Genomic DNA, 19,367 nt, shown 5'->3' with positions numbered 1-19,367 from the left:
CAGCCGCCATTGATATGTCTGCTGCAGCTCGGAGCCGTCAGACGAACACAAGGGGAACTTTGAATCGCTCTGAAAGTTCAAGTTCAACTTTTGGGACGAGCCGAAGCTCGCTGGCTGAGTCTGTGAGAGGAGAGGAGGCGGCTGGTTCATCCCATGAATAAAGCATGACTTGAGAGTAAGAACACAAGTGGGACCTCCTGATGTGTGACTGTGCAGCCAGCCGGCGGGAGCAGCAGGTCGACTGGTTTACATAAGGTCACCATCAGGTGCTACAGCTGCTTGCATGCTAACACCGCATTGTTTGAATAGCTACTGTATATTGGAACGGGCTGGCACAGACGCATAAACACACAGAGGGAGGTACATCGTATGCACAGTAAATGTTAAAGATCTGAAATGTCTATGTGTGGAGGTGAAGGGTAGCCTATGATTTAAATACAATAAAGATGTAATGGTCGCCGGTTTAGCTCAGCGGTTGGGTCGGTGGCCCATGTTCAACTCCCACCCTCGACCCTTTGCTGCGTGTCATCCTCGTTCTCTCTTCCCCTGTTTTCCCCACTTTTAACTGTCCTCTCGATAAATGGGGGCATAAAAGGCCCAGAAAATAATCTTTAAATATGTTATAGCATATCTGGTATTGCTTAAGCTACATTTCAATAGAATTTGACAAAAGTTTCTTTCTTTTACAAGTATGTACTTAATTTAAGGCTGCATCTAACTTGTTTTGGTTATGGATTAATCTCTCGAATGATTGACAATGGTTTAATCCACAAATTATTAGACAGTGTTAAAAATGCTCATTACAATTACTTATATCCCAAATTTAAGTGTCGAATTCCTTCTTTTGTGAAACCAAGATTGCAAGACTCACTAACAAATTCTTGCTTTTAAGAAGCTGGAAGTAGAAAGAAAATCACAGAAAAGGATTAATCAATTATCAAAATACTGGGCGATTAATTGTCCTTTGATTAAAGGGTGGGGATTTTATGCTAATTTCACGCTTCATATTTATCTCTGTGATACCTGTGGAGTAGCTTAGCATAATTTACAGTTAAAAAAAACCTCTCACACTGGTGCTCTGTGCAGGCCCTCGTACAGCCTCTGCCTGAAACGACTCAGTCAGCTCTGTCCCTACAAGCTCGCTTTCTTCTGATTGGCCAGCTCTCCGAAGCCTGCTGAGGCTGCACTTTGTGACGTCACAAAGTGCAACGTGTAGAAAAAACAGCGTGAAACCTGGCGTTCACAGCAGCCTGCAGACGAAGCCTGGGGATTACTCCGACATGCTTTCACCTACAGATTTGAAACTTCACCCACGTTTAGTCTCGACATCCAACATTGTAACATCATATATACATCTTAAAACGTGAAACAGCATAATACCCCCTCTTTAATTGTTGCAGCTCTAGCGTTTGCAATCCACAACTGTTCGAACAGCCTCGTAATTCACCATTTAGCCCACTTACTATTAGAAAGCCTGTATTAAATAAGAATCTGTACCTGCATACAACAGCCGTCATAATGAACTGGTTAATTCTGGCTCTCTAAAAAGCTGTCTGGTCTTTGATAACTGTGAGGTTTATTTTAATCCCTGCTGACAAAAAAATGCACATCCCTGTCCTGATTTCCAGAATTTCCATTTCCATTTAAATATAAAGTCTGCACACTTTTATCTCTCATTTGCCCATTCTAGACAGTGTGGAGAAAGTGAACAGAGGAGTTCATCTGAAGGGCTGCGAGTATCGCTGCTAATCTGACTGTCGCTTCCAACAAGTCTTTAATCATGTTTCACTGATCAATACATTTTGTCCCGCTTGTCACATTTCACTAAGGAGGGCTGTAAGTCATAATGACGCTGAATATCGAGCTTTCACTCATACCATTACAGAGAGCTGTCAGTGTGAATCGTGTGCATACATTCATGCAGCCACACACAAGCACGTTTCTCATATTGTTACCACTGTTCCCATGCCTACCATCATACGTCCCGCTCTCCAGTAGAAGTCCGCTCTCCTCCAGGATCCTGAAGTCTCCAACACTGATGAAGTTGTAGTCCACTCCTGGCACCTCCCCGTCTCGAGGAAGCCGCGTGGTGCCTGGAACAGAGCAAAAAGAAAAGAGAAACATAAATAAACAAATAAGACAAATATGTAAATATGACAGGAGTGTAATGGTAGATAATTTTAGAGAACCATGAAAAAGGCTGCTACATGAATGACCTACATCATTCAACACTGTTAAAAGCACTCTGAGTATTTTCTCTGCTCCAGCTGAATTCATGACATGAATGCCACTTTCAATGTTTTTTAACCATTCAGCCTTTGCTTTTAATCACACACATCCTTTCTGTCCTCCAGTGTAGCAACACAATGCGAATGCCAAGCCAGGGGCTGAAAAATGAAGCCGACACAGAAGTGCCAGAAAACTGCAGTTCCCCAAACTTCCACTTGAGGCTGGCTCCAAAAGCGAGTCAATCCCCATCGAGCCTCATGTTAAAATGTCAAACTTTACAGCAGCAGCTTCACAGCCTGGAACACAACATGGTTTTGGTCTCTCAAACATTTCTTTACATTTTTTGTCAGCCACTTTTAGTGACAGGTGGGTATCGCTATCTGTTTGTGGTACATGACTGCAACAATGACACACTGAACTTTACCTCTTGGCTGTGTTGTTGGTTCCCTACGGAGAATTTTTTGGCTTGCTGTGCTATTAAATCTACTTACAATCCAACAAGTCTGTGCTCCAGCTTCTTCAATCAGTGACAATGTAGCAGTAATGTTATAGCACTATCAGAATCAGTTTTATTTGCCAAGTATGGGCACACACAAGGAATTTGATTGTGGTTTTACATTATTGTCAATGTACGGACAAACAAATTGACATGCTACACTTAAAACAAGGACAAGTTAAACAAAGACTAACAAAAACTGGCAATACATCTAAAACTAGGCCAATGGATACAATTTATAGGAGTTCAATTTTAGTTTAGTTTAGCGTGTGTGTCTGCGTTCCTCATACCCGCCTTGTTGGCTTGTTTAGTGTTTCGAATACATTGAAGGCTTTGATTACCAACCCCCTCTCCTCTGAAGCTCCACCCTCTTGTCCAAATATGGTCACTTCTGGCCCCCCAAAAACAACATGGAGACGGCCAAAATGCCAAACTTCTTCAAAACAACAGTTTCAACAAAGCAGTTCGTAACATCACAGTGGCTATGTCCAATTCCTATATTCAATCTGTGTAATGTGCACGAGTGTAGCTGCTGAAGTTTCATTGCACTTTACATAACCTCTGAAACCGACATGACTTATTCATGATTCATACTATCCAGTTTGTAACCGTGTTTTTGTGATCGCTCCCTGTAAAAAGGTTGATTTGTCTCATTTTGGAACGAAGACTTCAGAGCCATCCTGTGAACGACAGATAACTGATGAAGGACTGTTTATCACGGAGAGGCGTGATTCATTTAATCCTCAATGACTGACTGCAGTTTCTGCTAACAAGTTATTATTGTGAGGTTCCTGATGTATGTCCCGGCTACAGCTGAAATGAGGAAAAACAGCCGAGTGTGAAATATGATGGGTTGCGTAACCTCCTGGTGTGATTTAGGTTCACTCAGTCCCACCGAGGGCAGCATCGATGCAAATGAAGGCCATTCTGAGTGCAGATTCTGCTCCTGTGGAGAAGCCCCAGTCTATTTCAATACTGACGGGATGTTTTCTTCCCTTCCAGGATGAATATCCACAGGGCACAAATGGACACCAAATGATTGCATTAGCATTAGGATTATGTAAACCATATTCCATGAATAAATAAAGAGTACTGTGTCACTGTTGCACTCTGGGCTAATTAAATGGCATGTCACTATACTTGTAAACTCCATAGAAATAACCTCATCTGAACGGGAGGCAGGACAGCAGTTATTTAGCGCACGGCCGGCTGAACAAAGCACACAGCATGGACCGATCATCAGTGCAACATTCCGCTGCAATCTCTGTCACCTACGTTTAGACTCACCCGTCGTCACGGAGCGCATTCATTGTTCAGATCACAGTCGGAAGGACAGTGGGCCGAGGGTACGAGGAAGGCTGGGAAATACCCCGGCCACTGACTAATGTTCAATTGCAGTCATAAAAAACAGTCGATTTAAATCTTCAAAGCAACCTGACCAGCAAACAGAAGCAGAGAAGAAGACTCCAAAAAGCAGGGTCTTTCCAATACCGTGCCGGAAATGCATCCGATTCAGCCTAACATAGGAGATCGGCTGTCAATGAGTACCCCCGGTCCATGCACCAATCCAACACCCTAGTGTATTGGTCAATATAAAGCTGTTTAACGGCAACAAGTGGAAACTGCTGTTATGGAGGGGCCAAGAAGAACTGTGTTCACAGCATACATCAGCACATGCTTGATGAATGTGTCAATGTAGTCAGTGCTCGCAAAATGTCAGTAATTCATGTTTTCTCACCTTCATTTTATAGGCAATAAAAAACATTGAATAAAGAAGATTTGATTCAATAAAATGATTCAAAAAATCTTTTCCATAAGGAATAATAATTATTCCTAGATTTATTTCATTATTTATGATCTTTTCTAGTTTTAACAGATTGTCAAACTTAATAATAAAGGTAGACGGTCGCTCAGTCTGTACGGACTTGGCTTAGGAACCAGAGGTTGCCCGGTTCAAGTCCCAGAACGGACCAAGCATGGCATTGGGGCTGGTAGCTGGAGAGGTGCCAGTTCCTTTCCTGGGCGCCGTCGAGGTGAGCAAGGCCCCGAATCCCCCAACTACTCGGGGCTCATGTTCATGTGCAGCCCCCTCACTCTGACATCTCCATTAATGCACGTCCATAGAGTCCTGTTTGTGTCTTTTTCTTCTTCTTCTCAAAAAGAGAGTTCTGTTGCATCCTATCTATTCTAATATGAGTTAATACTCAAGTTCAGGTCTCCGAAATGGTATGTTAAAGGTATCTGAACATCTCCACCACAAAGATTACCGAGTAAAGATAGAAAAGTTTTGCATTGAGATGAGCCAAAAGAAAACTTTTAAGGTCGGTCAGGAGTTTAATGACTGAACGCTTTCACAAATCAAAATCATGATGTAACTGCGTAAAATAGCAGCAGGAGCAGAGGTTCCTTTTATAAACTACACCTTACGCACCTTGTTTTCATCTGTTGTCAATGACAGTACACGGTTGACAGATTTGTTTAATTTAATTAACCTTAAGATATTCTTGTACAACTATGGAGGGGATTCTCATTGAAATATGTTGTTGCATCTGTCTTGACATTTGTAGACTCTGCACCAATTAGCAGTGAAGCAGTGGTGCAGATCGTGGTGGCCCGATGGCCTATTAAGTAACTTTATGTTGCCATTCCCTTTTGTTTTTCCACTCTTATATTTCCTCGCTTAATTGGACTGAGACAGCTTCTCTGCACCCGAGCAGAGGAGAAAAAAAAAACACAGTTTGAAAAAGAAAATAGCCTCCTTGATACCGTAGTTTGTGTTACCATGTAGTTGACAGTGCATCGTGTGAAAATGCCACCCGAAGCTGCTTCTCATTACCAACTTGTCTGCTTACATTCGCCGGCTTTGGTCACCCTAAAATGTCCCCCGTAGCCCAATTACTTGAGCCACTGTTATGTACCTGCCAAGTATCTCCCGGAGCCATCATCCCGGATGTCACAGCGATATATACCATGCGCCTCCTATTGTGGATCAGTCGCCGACAATGTAATGAGGGCTTGCTGAGCTTTGAGGGTACAACCGAGTGAAAGCAGCAATCCTTTTAGAGCAGAACTTTGAACATCCTGTCGTACTTCCCCTTTCAATGCAAGCGAAGACACTTTGGATACATCTTCAAATACACTTATGTCGGCTGGTCTTTCAAACAAAATGCTCAGTGTATGTTGAAAACGCTGCAGTCGATATACTGCAGTTAATTAAGCGTGACAAGAGAGGGGTGAGGATGTATAGAGGCCCCATACAAAGATTTTGTGTCAGAATATGAAGTTTAAATACAGCAGAGAACGTAGAGGGATTTGTTCATTGCTCGGAGAGGAGAACATTTTTCATTATTAGGAATATTTCAACATTTTGGGAAATACACTTAATTGATTTCTTGCAGAGAGTTAGATGAGAGGATCGATACCACTCTTGTCTGAGCAGCGAATATGAAGCTAGAGCCAGTTTCCAAGAGTGCAAAGAAAGAAGAGGACATAATCTGTATAAGGCACATTTAAAGCTCAGTGTAATGTTTCTAGTTTGTTTAATTAATGCTAAAACCAAAGAGTAAAAAAAGGACACTATGTGAAGAAAAGGTCCGGCAGTTTTCTCCTCATATGAACCAAAAACTTTTCACATTAGTTTTTTTGTTAATGTTTTATTTTTTGGCCTTTATCGGATAGGACAGTGAAGACAGACAGAGGGGATGATATGCACCAAAGGATCGAGGTCAGGTCAAGCCAGCGGCCGAGGCAGCAAGGACATCGCCTCTTTATATTGGGTGCCTGCTCTACCGACTGAGCTAAACCAGCGCCCGTTTACACATTAGTTTCACGACAGAGTAAATAAATGAGATATACTGCGGCAATAAGTAAGCTTTAGAGGTTTCCCCCATTTTTCCAGATGTTATGCTAAGCTAAGCTAACAGGCTGCAGCTTTTTATGAACTAGGCGGACATGAGATATATTGATCCTCTTATTAAACTCTTTGCAAGCAAGCAAAGAAGCATAACTGTAGAGTGGTAAAAGCCTTGTGTTTACATGTGTTTGTGTGTGTGTGTCTATTCTGGACTGAAACAAATCGTCACTTTAGTCTTGCATGGCCCGTGCACTGCTGAGACAGATTTTCTCAGACCGTCTGGACCAAGCGGATGTCAGGATGGGGACATCAGAGGCAGTCAGTCAGAAATGGCAGGTCATAAATTTAACATGCTGATTCGGTGCAGAGCGTTATGTTAGGACATCAAAAAAAAGAAAGATGGCTTAGGGCTTTGCTTTTGAAATGACACGAATGAAAAAGGGAACAAGAGAGAAAAGAGGATCATTACAAAGCCAAAGTCTTTTTTGTCTTTTTGTGGTTTGTTAGCTTAAAGGCACTGAGGCGAGCTCTGTCTTATAGCTAACTGTGCTGCTGTCATGTCGTAAAATAGTGAGAGATGTTCCAATAACATTTGTTCCTTCATGATGATGATTCCAACACCTATATTTGAGTAATGGCTGATACCGAGTACTCCTCTGGTTCTAGTGCGATAAAAAAACAGCTGCGGGCCTTAATAATAAGCCTGTAAACATGTTTTATAATTGCTATCGTTGTATGGCATGGCTCAATACACTGAAGAAAAACAAGCACTGAAGTACAAACAAGCTAGCACTTAGAAACAGGCTAACGTTAGCGGCAGCTCTACTAGACTTGGACTTAGACTCAACTTTATTGATCCCTTTGGGATGACTCCCTCTGGGAAATTCAGTCTCCAGCAGCTTATACAGTACAATACAATAGGAAAGAATCAGCACACAGAGGGTAAAAAATAAAGATCAAAATATATATATCTATCGATATATATATATATATAAAAAAGTACAAAATTAGATAACACTAGATACTAGTAGCTGCCTTTGATGTCATGTATCAGACAATCCCTGATTTTAACCTGAAACTGCTTTATTCTTTAACTTTGCCGGTTACAACTATCTTAACTTTAAATAATGATTTAAAAACAGCTTAAAAATGTGTGATTTAGAGTGCTGATTGCCAACAGTTTGCTAGCTTAGACTAGCATTCCGCTCTTTGCTAGCAGCACATTGTTCTTCTTTGCTAATCTGACACAGTGGTTGCTAGTGGCAGCCATAAGGTATATTATTGCTGTGTAGGCTAATGTTTTGGGGAAGAAACAAGTCACTTAAGGGGGTTAATAAATTGTGTCTTTTTTTGTCTTTTTGTGGTTTGTTAGCTTAAAGGCACTGAGGCGAGCTCTGTCTTATAGCTAACTGTGCTGCTGTCATGTCGTAAAATAGTGAGAGATGTTCCAGTACCATTTGTTCCTTCATGATGATAATTCCAACACCTAGATTTGAGTAATGGCTGATACTGAGTACTCCTCTGGTTCTAGTGCGATAAAAAAACAGCTGTAGGCCTTAATAATAACCCTGTAAACATGTTATATAATTGCTATCATTGTTGTTTGGCCTGGCTCAATACACTGAAGAAAAACAAGCACTGACCTAAAAACAAGCTAGTACTTAGAAACAAGCTAACGTTAGCGGCAGCTCTGCTGGCAGCTGCTTTTGATGTCATGTATCAGACAAACCCTGCTTTATTCTTTAACTTTGCCGGTTACAACTATCTTAACTTTAAATAATGATTTAAAAACAGCTTAAAAATGTGTGATTTAGAGTGCTGATTGCCAACAGTTTGCTAGCTTAGACTAGCATTCCGCTCTTTGCAAGCAGCACATTGTTCTTCTTTGCTAATCTGACACAGTGGTTGCTAGTGGCAGCCATAAGGTATATTATTGCTGTGTAGGCTAATGTTTTGGGGAAGAAACAAGTCACTTAAGGGGGTTAATAAATTGTGTCTTTTTTTGTCTTTTTTGTGGTTTGTTAGCTTAAAGGCACTGAGGCGAGCTCTGTCTTATAGCTAACTGTGCTGCTGTCATGTCGTAAAATAGTGAGAGATGTTCCAGTACCATTTGTTCCTTCATGATGATAATTCCAACACCTAGATTTGAGTAATGGCTGATACTGAGTACTCCTCTGGTTCTAGTGCGATAAAAAAACAGCTGTAGGCCTTAATAATAACCCTGTAAACATGTTATATAATTGCTATCATTGTTGTTTGGCCTGGCTCAATACACTGAAGAAAAACAAGCACTGACCTAAAAACAAGCTAGTACTTAGAAACAAGCTAACGTTAGCGGCAGCTCTGCAAGCAGCTGCTTTTGATGTCATGTATCAGACAAACCCTGATTTTAATCTGAAACTGCTTTATTCTTTAACTTTGCTGGTTAGAACTATCTTAACTTTAAATAATGACAGCTTAAAAATGTGTGATTTAGAGTGCTGATCGCCGACAGTTTGCTAGCTTGGACTAGCATTCCGCTCTTTGCTAGCAGCATGCTGTTCTTCTTTGCTAATCTGAAACAGTGGTTGCTAGTGGCAGCCATACTGTATATCATTGCTGTGTAGGCTAATGTTTTGGAGAGGAAACAAGTCACTTAAGTGGGTTAATAAATTGTGGTCTTGGATCGGTGGATTGACTGGTGTACTCGCCAATACCCAATACCACATTTTAGGGAGAATCTGAGGCATTTCTGCTAATGGTATCAGTATCTAAACCATTTTAAGAATAGCTGGAAAAATTTAACTAGTAAGACAAAACAACTTATAATTCTGCAATTATTATTTCTTACTGAAATATTATATTTCTTAACTGAGGAGGAGAAGGAAGGAGGGGCAGAAGCAGAAGAGGGAAACTGCTCATGAAATGGTTGCAAAATTCAGCAGGCAGAAAGGTCACTGAGTACAGCTGTGTGTGTCCGTGACATGCACCCATTTGTCCATGCATTTCTGTGCATGTGTGCCCACACCCGCGCACAGCTTGTGTGTTCATGAGTGAAAATGACAGTTTGTGTGGGATCAAATTCTTCCTGGCCATCTCTGAGCTCCGCAGGGAGTCGGAGGACTGCGTGTGACCCTGAGCTCTCTGTCCTCCTGGAAAAATCCTCCCCTCTTTGTCCTCTTCAGAGCTCTTGAGAGGCTCCTCCAGCCTTTTTCTTAAGAGTCCAAATGAGCTGAAGCCCGACCCAAAACCCAGGGAGGAAGACCCGGGGATTTACCACACACAGACAGTAAAGACCTGGCTCTCTTTATGTCTCTGCTCCTCATTTCATCCACAGACCACACTCACTGCCCGTCTTTCCTCCTTTCTTTTCTTTTGTGTCAAATTAAAGATTCCCATTTTAGGTATTCTTACTGGCCTCAAAGTTGAAAGTAATACCTTCATTATGGCTCTGAATTTCATTGCGTACTGACTGTGTAGTGTTGGCCGGACGCTCAAACAGCACAGCACAAATCAGCAGCAGTTTTTGAAGTAAAGCAGCGGGCTGGTAGTTAAGTAGAGTGGACCACTGGCACAGTGACTGCCCCTATAATCATCTTGGTGTTTGTGTTTGCCACACACATTTTGGGTGTAAACTCGCCCTCAGATTTGTTCATTTATCATCAATTTGTGATGCTGAACACGTTCAAGAAGTAGTTGTAATTTTGGAGTTCTGTGGCGTACCTCTGCTGCCTCACACTGCCTTGTTTACTTTTGCCTCAAGTATTGATTTCCCACAATGAGAAAATAAGTTCTCAAGTGTCGGGGCCAAAAAGATAAGGAGTGAGGCATGTACAGCATGTTTAAAGGATGAAGCTGCTGGAGCAAGATGGCAAGTTTATGGAGTTGAGAAAAGGCAACAGACAAGCCCATGATGCAATAATGCACCTTGTATTTTGTCATATAGTATACTAGGGCTGCAATATTTGAAAAAACTAACATTGTGATATTGTTTTGTTCTGAGATATGTGTTGCGATTATTTGTGACTTTTAAATCTATTTTCCTCTAACAAAACAAAACCCCCCTCCTACTTTTATCACTCTAGGTTCAGACTCTGACACCCGCATGAAAAAGTAGAGAGAGTCGAGAGAGAGGGCACGTCCGCTCCGTGAACGGCCCATTTATGTGGCCACAGCATTAACCAGCACCGGGGCGAGGTGCGGCTGATAACAGGAATAGTCTCACTTATCAGCCACCTCGTGTAACGGAGCGTCTGCCTCGATCATCCCGGCGACATGATCTGTGACGGCAGCAGCGGAGCGCGCTTGTTTACAGTTTACAGGCAGGTGACAGACTCTGCATGCACAGCGGTCAGTTGCTCTGGTGAAGAGCTGCACTGACTTTTCCTGTAGATTAATCATGGACAACGAGAAACTGACGTGTTTCACTTCATTCGCCTCATTATCGCACGTCCTGCGATGTGACTATTGCACAATCGCAATTGTGATTGTTAAACTATATATCGTGCAGCCCTATAATATATAGTAGAGTGGACCTGTAAATGTATGTATTTAATAGATTTTATATAGATTCTTCAGTACAACAGCATACTATGGCCACATGAAAGAAAAAAAAAATAGAGATTACGAGAAAAAAAACAATATTAGGGGAATAAAGTCGTAATTTTACGAGAATAAAGTCATAATATTACGAGAATGAAGTCGTCATTTTAGAATATTGTTTACCTAAATATTATAGATATCAGAAGAGCAGCCAGCCGCCTGCACTAAAATGAGGAACGTGTGAAGTATAATTTGTGAAGCTTGTAAATGATTGCACCTGAGGCTTAACACAACTTGAGCCGGAGCTGTATTTACTGAACACACCTGGTAGCATGGAAGCATACGTGCAACATGCAAGATCTACTGCTGAGTAATGCGCAAGCACACTAAACAGCTATATATCAACACATTAGGTTTCACAAATACGAAATTCTTTCAGAACATCAGCACCACTTTGTCATAACGATCAGGACTCTGAAAAGTGATTTTATTTGAAAATGACTCGAGATTTTAGTCATTGTAGCGCAGGCGACTGGCTGCTCTTCTGATAATACCCTTCAAAATAAGATACAGGCTAACCACAGCCTAAAATAACAACTTTATTCTCCAAATCTTAGAGAATGTTTTTTTCCCTCAATGTGGCCCTAATACAACGTTGTACTTCAGAAAGGCACCCACAGACTGAATTCACCATATTTAAACAGCAGCCATTTTCCTCCGGCGTCATGAAAAAACATTTAGATTTTAATGCTTCCTGAAAAGATACCAAACAGCTAGCGTTAGCATTCAACCATAAAGAAGACTACGGTCTAGCTCTTTTTGTAAAGCGTCTTGAGAAAAAAACTTGATTGATTTCCTAGCTTACATTACCACTTGATAATGTTACAGGATAGAAAAAGTGTAGGCTAAATTAATTATAAAATGCTGCTAACACTCTCTTTAGATAGAGCAAGTGTTTTGGATTGCAAATTACAAATGTAAAAAAGTATACTGTATGCTAATGTAATTAAAGGCCTGGGACCATCTGGGAGCTGCAGCTTTTAAAAAGGTACTCTATGAAGACATTTACATTTATTAATCACTTTGAATTGAATGTGTTAACAGATAATGCAACTTGAAAAAAAGACCTTCCCTGTCTTGCTCATTGCCTCTAACAGCCTGTGGGCTGCTTTCTGAGTAAAAGATACAGGCAGTGGTGTACTCATGTTTGACAAAACACTGCGAAAGTGCCCTCATGGATGCACCTGTAGTAGATAAGAACCTCTCAGGTGCCCTTCCAGTAGATAAATGATACATGTCGGAAAATTATGGCCTCCACACACTCCTACGTGTGAGACAATGTGCCCTCATGGGATGCCTCTATAGCTGAGTGGCCTCTATTTTGCATCACAACTTTCGACGAGCTGGCGCCTGTTTATTTGTCTTTGCCCCTGCCCCTAAAACAGCCGGAGCACACCACTGGATACAGGTGTGATTTTTCCAGGGAAAGCCAAAGGATGCGATGGTTATGCCGACTTCAGAGTGCCTTGACTCTCTTCAGCTCCTGCAGGGCAAATGAGGGCTGTCACTTTTCAATCGAAACTTGATATATCGTTTGAAATAATAATAGTTCGAACTGTAATGCGATCGAATTCAAAACTGAAGCATAGCAGAAAACGCTTGCCCACGAACAAATTAGTGATCTGCTGTCCAGAGTCCCAGCATGCTTCACATTTAAAGTAGTGTGCATTGCCTTCCAGCAGATGGCGGTAACACGCCGCCTGCTACAAACCCATAGAGGAAACTAACGAGCCAAGCCGTTGTTAACCTTTCCTGCTTCAGCGCCATGACCGTAGTCAGAAAGCGCAGAGCAGACTTCTTGTTGTTCTGCTCCAGGGCTGAAGCTGTAGCTAGCTTCGGGGCTATCTCCCGTCACTTTAATACTCCAGCAGCAAGCAGGAAACCAGACACGGGGGAGTCGTAGGCTTTATTACGCACAAACACAGCCTAACCTGTACATTAGTTCTGTTGTTAACACAGCTACCGATCACTCTTTTCTCTGCTCTTCCGCTGCTCCGGTCCCCGACACTTCACATAACTCGTGCACACACATTTACAGTCACTAGCTCTACAACCCCACTCCCACGCACTCACCTCTTTCCAAAGCAGAGCTACGCTTCTAGTAGGCCTACAAGAGTGTGCCACAGAACACTACTCAAAACATATCTCAGAAGTATGTTCCACTACGTACCCAATATAGAATCTCCTAACATTAACAAACTGCTCGTATACGGCCATCACAAAAGTTTGATCTGGTGAAGCTTGCTTGGCCAGGCAGGGAGATGACCGGTGTTTTTGTATGCTAACATTATGTGACGCCTGTCAATCAAAGATGCTTGCACCCACAGCCTGCAGTTCACTTAACGTCCACCGGTGTCACTAACAACAACAACTTTCCTGACAACTCCACATAGTACCTTTAAAGCTCCTGATATTGAGGGGCGAATACCTGATATTGTAGCATAGACTTACATTTAAGTGTAAGTAAGTGTAGCTTGAAACACAAGCTGCAGATTTGTGTAATTATTCTCATCTGTTTAGTTTGCTGCCTAAGACGCGGATCAGTCTAATTAATTAAAAACTTCTGCTTTTCTAATCTTAAATCTGTTTAATATTTTCATACGTTTGTGTAATCACGAGTATAATTTGCATATTTGTGTTATAAAAATCTGTTTATAAATATGAAGAAGAATTGCGGGTAAACCTGGTTTTATTCAGGAAGGCAAGCCGGGGTAATTGAAACAGAGAAAGAGTGAAAGTGTAACAGAGAGGTTGAAGGATGGGAGGCTGAAAGCGAGCGAGTGAATGATGGAGGTGCCGTCACCGTGCGAGTCCCGGTCTCTTGCTCATTAAGACAGTAATTCAGGCCGGGGATTAGAGAGTCAGGCTGCTGCGGCGGGGAGCGAGCCCACTGGCTGCTGATGATGAATGGTAGTCACGGGCCGTAAAACCTCAACGACCGCCACGACTGTAGGTGGAAAAAATAGAAAGCCGTGTTCGTTTTTTTAGGATTGAGGTGGGTGTACAGGTGAGTGTGAGAATGACAGGTTGTGTTGTCCTTGGAGGAGAAAGCTCTGATGGCAGGAAAACTATAATCATCGTCTGTCAATCCACTTCAACCGACCTGAGATACTCCCGGTGCAGCTGAGCTCTGAAAAGGGAAAAATTCAATAAGAAATCAAACTGAACTCAGAATACAAGGCTCAGAAAGTGACTGACAGGTACATGAAGGAAAGAGGGAGCGAATGAAGGGATGACAGACAGCAGCAAGAAAACAAACAAAGAAAGAGAAGACGCGGTGCGAAGGTTGTAAGAAAGATATTCCTCTGTTCAACATGACACAAACTACAAACAAAAACCAACAACACAATTAAACATACATGAAAAGTAAGAAGCTTACTTCCTGGAAATATGTCACTTGTGTGTACGAGTCGCCTCTGAACGACAAAGGAAACTTCCAGGCCCGCTGGGGGGGTCGGAGAGCAGAGATGCTGCCTGTTTGTGACAGTGCTGTGCCTCAGAGTCTGTCATCGCCTCCGGAGAAGTCGCTCTGCATGCGACTGAAACCTTCACTACACTCAATTATGGCGCAGAGTCAGTCTTCAGCAGGACATAGGGAATATTTAGCCCAAACTATCTGTGATTCATAAACCCCTTCATGTACCGAAATTAGCGTGTTGACGCAGGTTCTTCAGACCTGGGAAGACCCGCATATAGATGCTGATTGTCTCTTTTCCCATTGCCAGTAAAGTATGCTCCTGTTGGTCTCTTTTCTGCTGCGTCACTGTCTGACGTCACAAATACGCAGGGTTCTTAAACAGTGAAGATGTCAGTGTGGTTAGGTCTTTATTGTTACTCATTCAGTCTGTTTATCAAACTCGGCGGCGACTAATTTGGGACGACGTTTGAGCGCTGCTCGGACGGAGACGGGCGGAATTTGTAGCTGAGATGACAAGGAGTAGCAGATGTTACCGACGGAACATAGCATCATGCCGGAAAGGGGGCGGAGATTAACGTGTCGACACAGGTTTGCCGAGGCGATAATTATGCCGATTGTAGGCTTTCCCATTAAGCATAAAAGCCGTGTGTTGGCGCGTTTTTGACCAGTGGGAAAGCGGCTATAGTAACAGATACCGCGTCATGGTTATGTCTCGTGGTGCAATTTCACTTCCGCGTATAAACTTGTTCTTCTATGAATGCGGTGCAATAATCCTTTAACCAAAAGCAGCATCACTTTTAGAGGGAATATTAGAGTTCTGTCAATTCTGTTAATGTTTTGCAGCTTAAAATGGACATCACCTAGGCTACACACACTGTTAGGAGTTCTTAAGTGGTTATGAAAAACACTTGATACATACTGATGCCTCTATGTGACCTATAAAAGCAAAACATCCACTAAATGTGTGTATAAATGGAAATTACAGTGGCAGCGGATAAAAACATCTGTACTCCTTAATCTTGAGTCATTTTCGCCGTTATGGCATATAACCTAAATTTCTGCCACCCACACAAGCCTTGATCTAGATATTAATTTGCATCTTTACTGTACTAACAGGCATGTCAATCTTATTCCATTCATTTTTATGCTTCCATTTAATGATTACAGCATTCAGAACCTTTTGAATAATATGAATAAAAAGAAAGGAAGTGCAGAGGCAAATAGGGCTTGAAAGGTGTTTTTCTTTTTTCTCGGGTCTCCTTGTATTTGACATTTAACAGATAATGCATCCTCGAACAAATTGTAGAGTACTTATCTATTCAAAATACTGGTGACATCTTGAATCATTTCCCCACAATGATAAAGAAAACTATGTAATGCAGCAATTCTACAGGCTCTTAAATCAACAGCTATTTTGCAATATTAATATCGATTAAAGAAATATTGCAATCAATAACCATTTCCGTTCAGTATGAATTACTGCTACTCTATAAATGTATCCTGCTGCTGTTCTTTGCAGCAGTTCTTGGCAGTGAACACAGTACCAGCCTCTTTATTTACCACCCCATTACTGATTTCAGCAAAGAATAATAGTTGGTGACGGCCCCGCTGAGCAGGATGTCAGCGAGGGAAAGCAGAGCAGCCAGGGGAAAACGCAGCGTTATTTATGGAAAGAATATGACTTTGATCGCTGTGATGATACGCTACAGCAGTAAATAAGTTACATGGGGGTTAGAGAGATGTCCTTGGCCGGGGTTGCTATGGTGACATTGAAGTGTGTGCGTTTTGTAAAGCGTGCGACAGGATGACAATGTGCAAGTGCAGTAAATGTGAGAGTAGTGTTGTGTGTATTCAGCCTCACGTAGCTTCATAAAAAGGGCACATATTTACACTGCTTGCGAGTTGGATTTCCAGCTGTTTGGCGCACACACAACATTCACACTGTTCCCATGAGGTGCTTCACATAAAAGCATATATGCGCTAAAAGTGGGTCTATACATTCCTGGTGTGCTTTGTGCTGGTAGCTGCTTTAGAATGCAGCGAATGGGAGTTCCATATGAAGCAGAGGTGGGAAGTAACAAGGTACAAATGTTGTATTACGGTATTTAAGTTTTCAGGTATCTGTCCTCGATTTAGAATTTATATGTCTGACAACTTTTCACTTTTAACCCTTATATTTTCACATACATATTTGTACTTTGTTTTCCTTCGATTTTTAATAAAGGAATTTGAGAATTTGAATTCTTTAGTGCACTTCTGTAAAACTTACCTAAAGCCCTTGACACTGTTGATTACTCTGTTCTGTTACAGAGGTTGGCTAACACATGGTTGTCTTCAAAAACTGGTTTGAAAATTACTTAAGTGATAAAATTCAAAATGTCCAGGTAGATGTTTAGCTTTTTAAACTAGTGGTGTCCCACAAGGCTCCATACTGGGTCCTCAACCAATCATAAAATATCAATGATTTATGTAGCATTTCTTTTGATGACATTAATGACACACTTATATAATCTTAAGAACGGGGCCATGTGGTGTCCCACCAGGCTCCATACTGGGTCCTATCTCATTCCTTTAAGTAGTGATGTTACTGATGCAAACTTTTATTTTTATGCTAATGACAAAATTATATACATCTTCCGTATCCTTAGCAAGTGTAATTAAGGAACTACAAGGTGCTTTTAAGGTTGTCCAGAAGAATCTTTATAAATTCAGACTTAAGTGATTGAATGTGAATATAAACACTAGGGGTTTTTTATCATATTTTGCATCTTACCAAAAACTTTGGGTGTCCTCTACAGAAATGTTTTTCTATTTTTCTAGTGAATGCCATGTCCCTGACAGAGAGGACAGTCAGCTACATGGATGAAAATGATCCAGCCAACATTGCAGTGGATTCAGAGCAGCAAGAAATTTCCCATCCAAAGGATTTACACATTGAAACAAGATTTTCAGTATGCTGTTCTATTATTGTATTTAAAGGTATAAAGATTTCATTTCAATCATCTCACAAATATGTTAATGTTCAGCTTTGCACAGAAACTGTAGGAATGTCTTTCAGAGGGATACTTTTTATTTTAAACTGTGTCTACATTTCAGAGACTGTTTCACTTTGACCTAATTTAAGAAGTATAATCAGTACTTCTTCTTTTACTTTAAGAACCAGTACTTAAACTTGACCTAATGCGTGTACTTCTTGTACGCGTGTATGCAAACTTGTATGGTGTACTTACAGGGGATGGTGCGTAGGTAGAGGTTGTCCCGTATGATCTGCTGGAGCTTGTGGTCCAGCGAGCCCTTCTGAAACTGCAGACTGAGGTAGTGGCGCAGGTCCGTGTTCAATACTTTACCTGCGGAAACACAGACAGAGGCACGGAGGGTCAATAAAAACATAGTGCTGCTCTCTCTGAAGGGTTTGAGTCAAGAAGGAAATCTATCCAAGTGACAGGTACCCTCAAAGTGATCAATACCACACACTACTACATCAAACAGCTTTTCTACCTGAAAACACAGTTGCCCTTTTATAGCATGAAGGTTTGATTTTCACAAATATTGAGTGCTTGATATCATACAATAGATTCCAGTGTGAGGGATATGACTGACTTTATTTTGAAGCATGAAAACATGCAGTTGAATTCAGGGTAATAAAACTGTGTTTATTCCACGGGTTCATGTTCCAGGCAGTGCAAACAACATAAATATACAAACATATATGAGTGCAAATGCTGATGCACACATTGAATTTCTTGTAGACAGGTGCGTGGGTGGAAAAAGATTGTTTTTCAATGGAAGTGGAGGTCAGTAGTCAGTTTTAATCGGACACAGTAATCCAGTGTTAAAACCATCACCAGTGTAATCAAAACTGTAAAGCTCAGAGAACGAATTCAGTTTTTTGGATTGTGTGACTCTCGTAAACACCTTCCTGGCTGGATGAGGTCAAACTGATAAAAACCTCTTACAGTACATAGAGATGAAGCACGATTAAGGCCCGTCCACACCAAAGGGGAAAACAATTCATGGCTGTCCTTTGACGTTATAGTTGGTGACAGATTCCTCCCTGTTACTTTTGTCTACCAGCAAACAACAAAAAAATGCCCAAAAGCCTTTATGTGGTAGGACAAGCTAACAACAAGCTAGCAAAAAGCATCCAAAATGAAAAAACATGAGCCTTTAAGAGGAAAAAAGTGATTACAGGTAATAAAAATTGAGGCACTAGTAGGAAGAATGGGAAAGTTTTTCCAGACAAACCCTTTCAGGTCGAAGTTTAGCTATGCTAGACCTGAATATGTTCTTTGTTCAGGGTACACACCACAAGTTAATCTGGCTGATTTGGCCTGATCCCCCCCTTCAGACAAAAGTAAGCAAGGTCCCGATTTTTAGATGGTTTTAGAAGATTATCTCTGCAGATGTTCCCGTGGTGCGAGGTGTCACCAATTTTTTATCCATCCATCATCTATACCGCTTATCCTGTTCAGGGTCGCTGGGGGGCTGGAGCCTATCCCAGCTGGCATTGGGCGAGAGGCGGGCTACATCCTGGACTGATCGCCAGTCAATCACAGGGCTGACACATGGAGACAGACAAACTTTCGCACTCACATCCATGGGCAATTTTAGAGTCACCAATGAACCTTACGAGCAGTCTTTGGACTGTGTGGGAGGAAGCCGGAGACCCCAGAGAGAACCCACGCATGCACGGGGAGAACATACAAACTCCAACTTTGTCCAAACGGAGGTTTAAACCAGAGACCTTCTAGCTGTCAGGCAACAGCACTAACCACTGCAGGACAGCCGAG

General features: G+C 41.7%; 1 protein-coding gene across 1 annotated transcript in view; it reads right to left on the bottom strand.

Moving 5' to 3' along the window:
- LOC138605767 (membrane-associated guanylate kinase, WW and PDZ domain-containing protein 3) overlaps positions 1-19,367 on the bottom strand; it is a 196,444-nt gene that overhangs the window by 52,031 nt on the left and 125,046 nt on the right. Inside the window, exons 2-3 of the mRNA XM_069678197.1 lie at positions 17,808-17,924; positions 1,974-2,093 (exon numbers count right to left, since the gene is read on the bottom strand). Of these exons, the coding sequence (XP_069534298.1) occupies positions 1,974-2,093; positions 17,808-17,924 (237 nt within the window). The remainder of the gene's footprint in view (positions 1-1,973; positions 2,094-17,807; positions 17,925-19,367) is intronic.

The sequence above is a fragment of the Semicossyphus pulcher genome, unplaced genomic scaffold (assembly GCF_022749685.1).
Source record: "Semicossyphus pulcher isolate SPU_LCO1_2020_fin unplaced genomic scaffold, fSemPul1.0.p SCAF_3, whole genome shotgun sequence".
NCBI lineage: Eukaryota > Metazoa > Chordata > Actinopteri > Labriformes > Labridae > Semicossyphus > Semicossyphus pulcher.
This window is presented reverse-complemented; position numbering and strand designations above follow the sequence as displayed.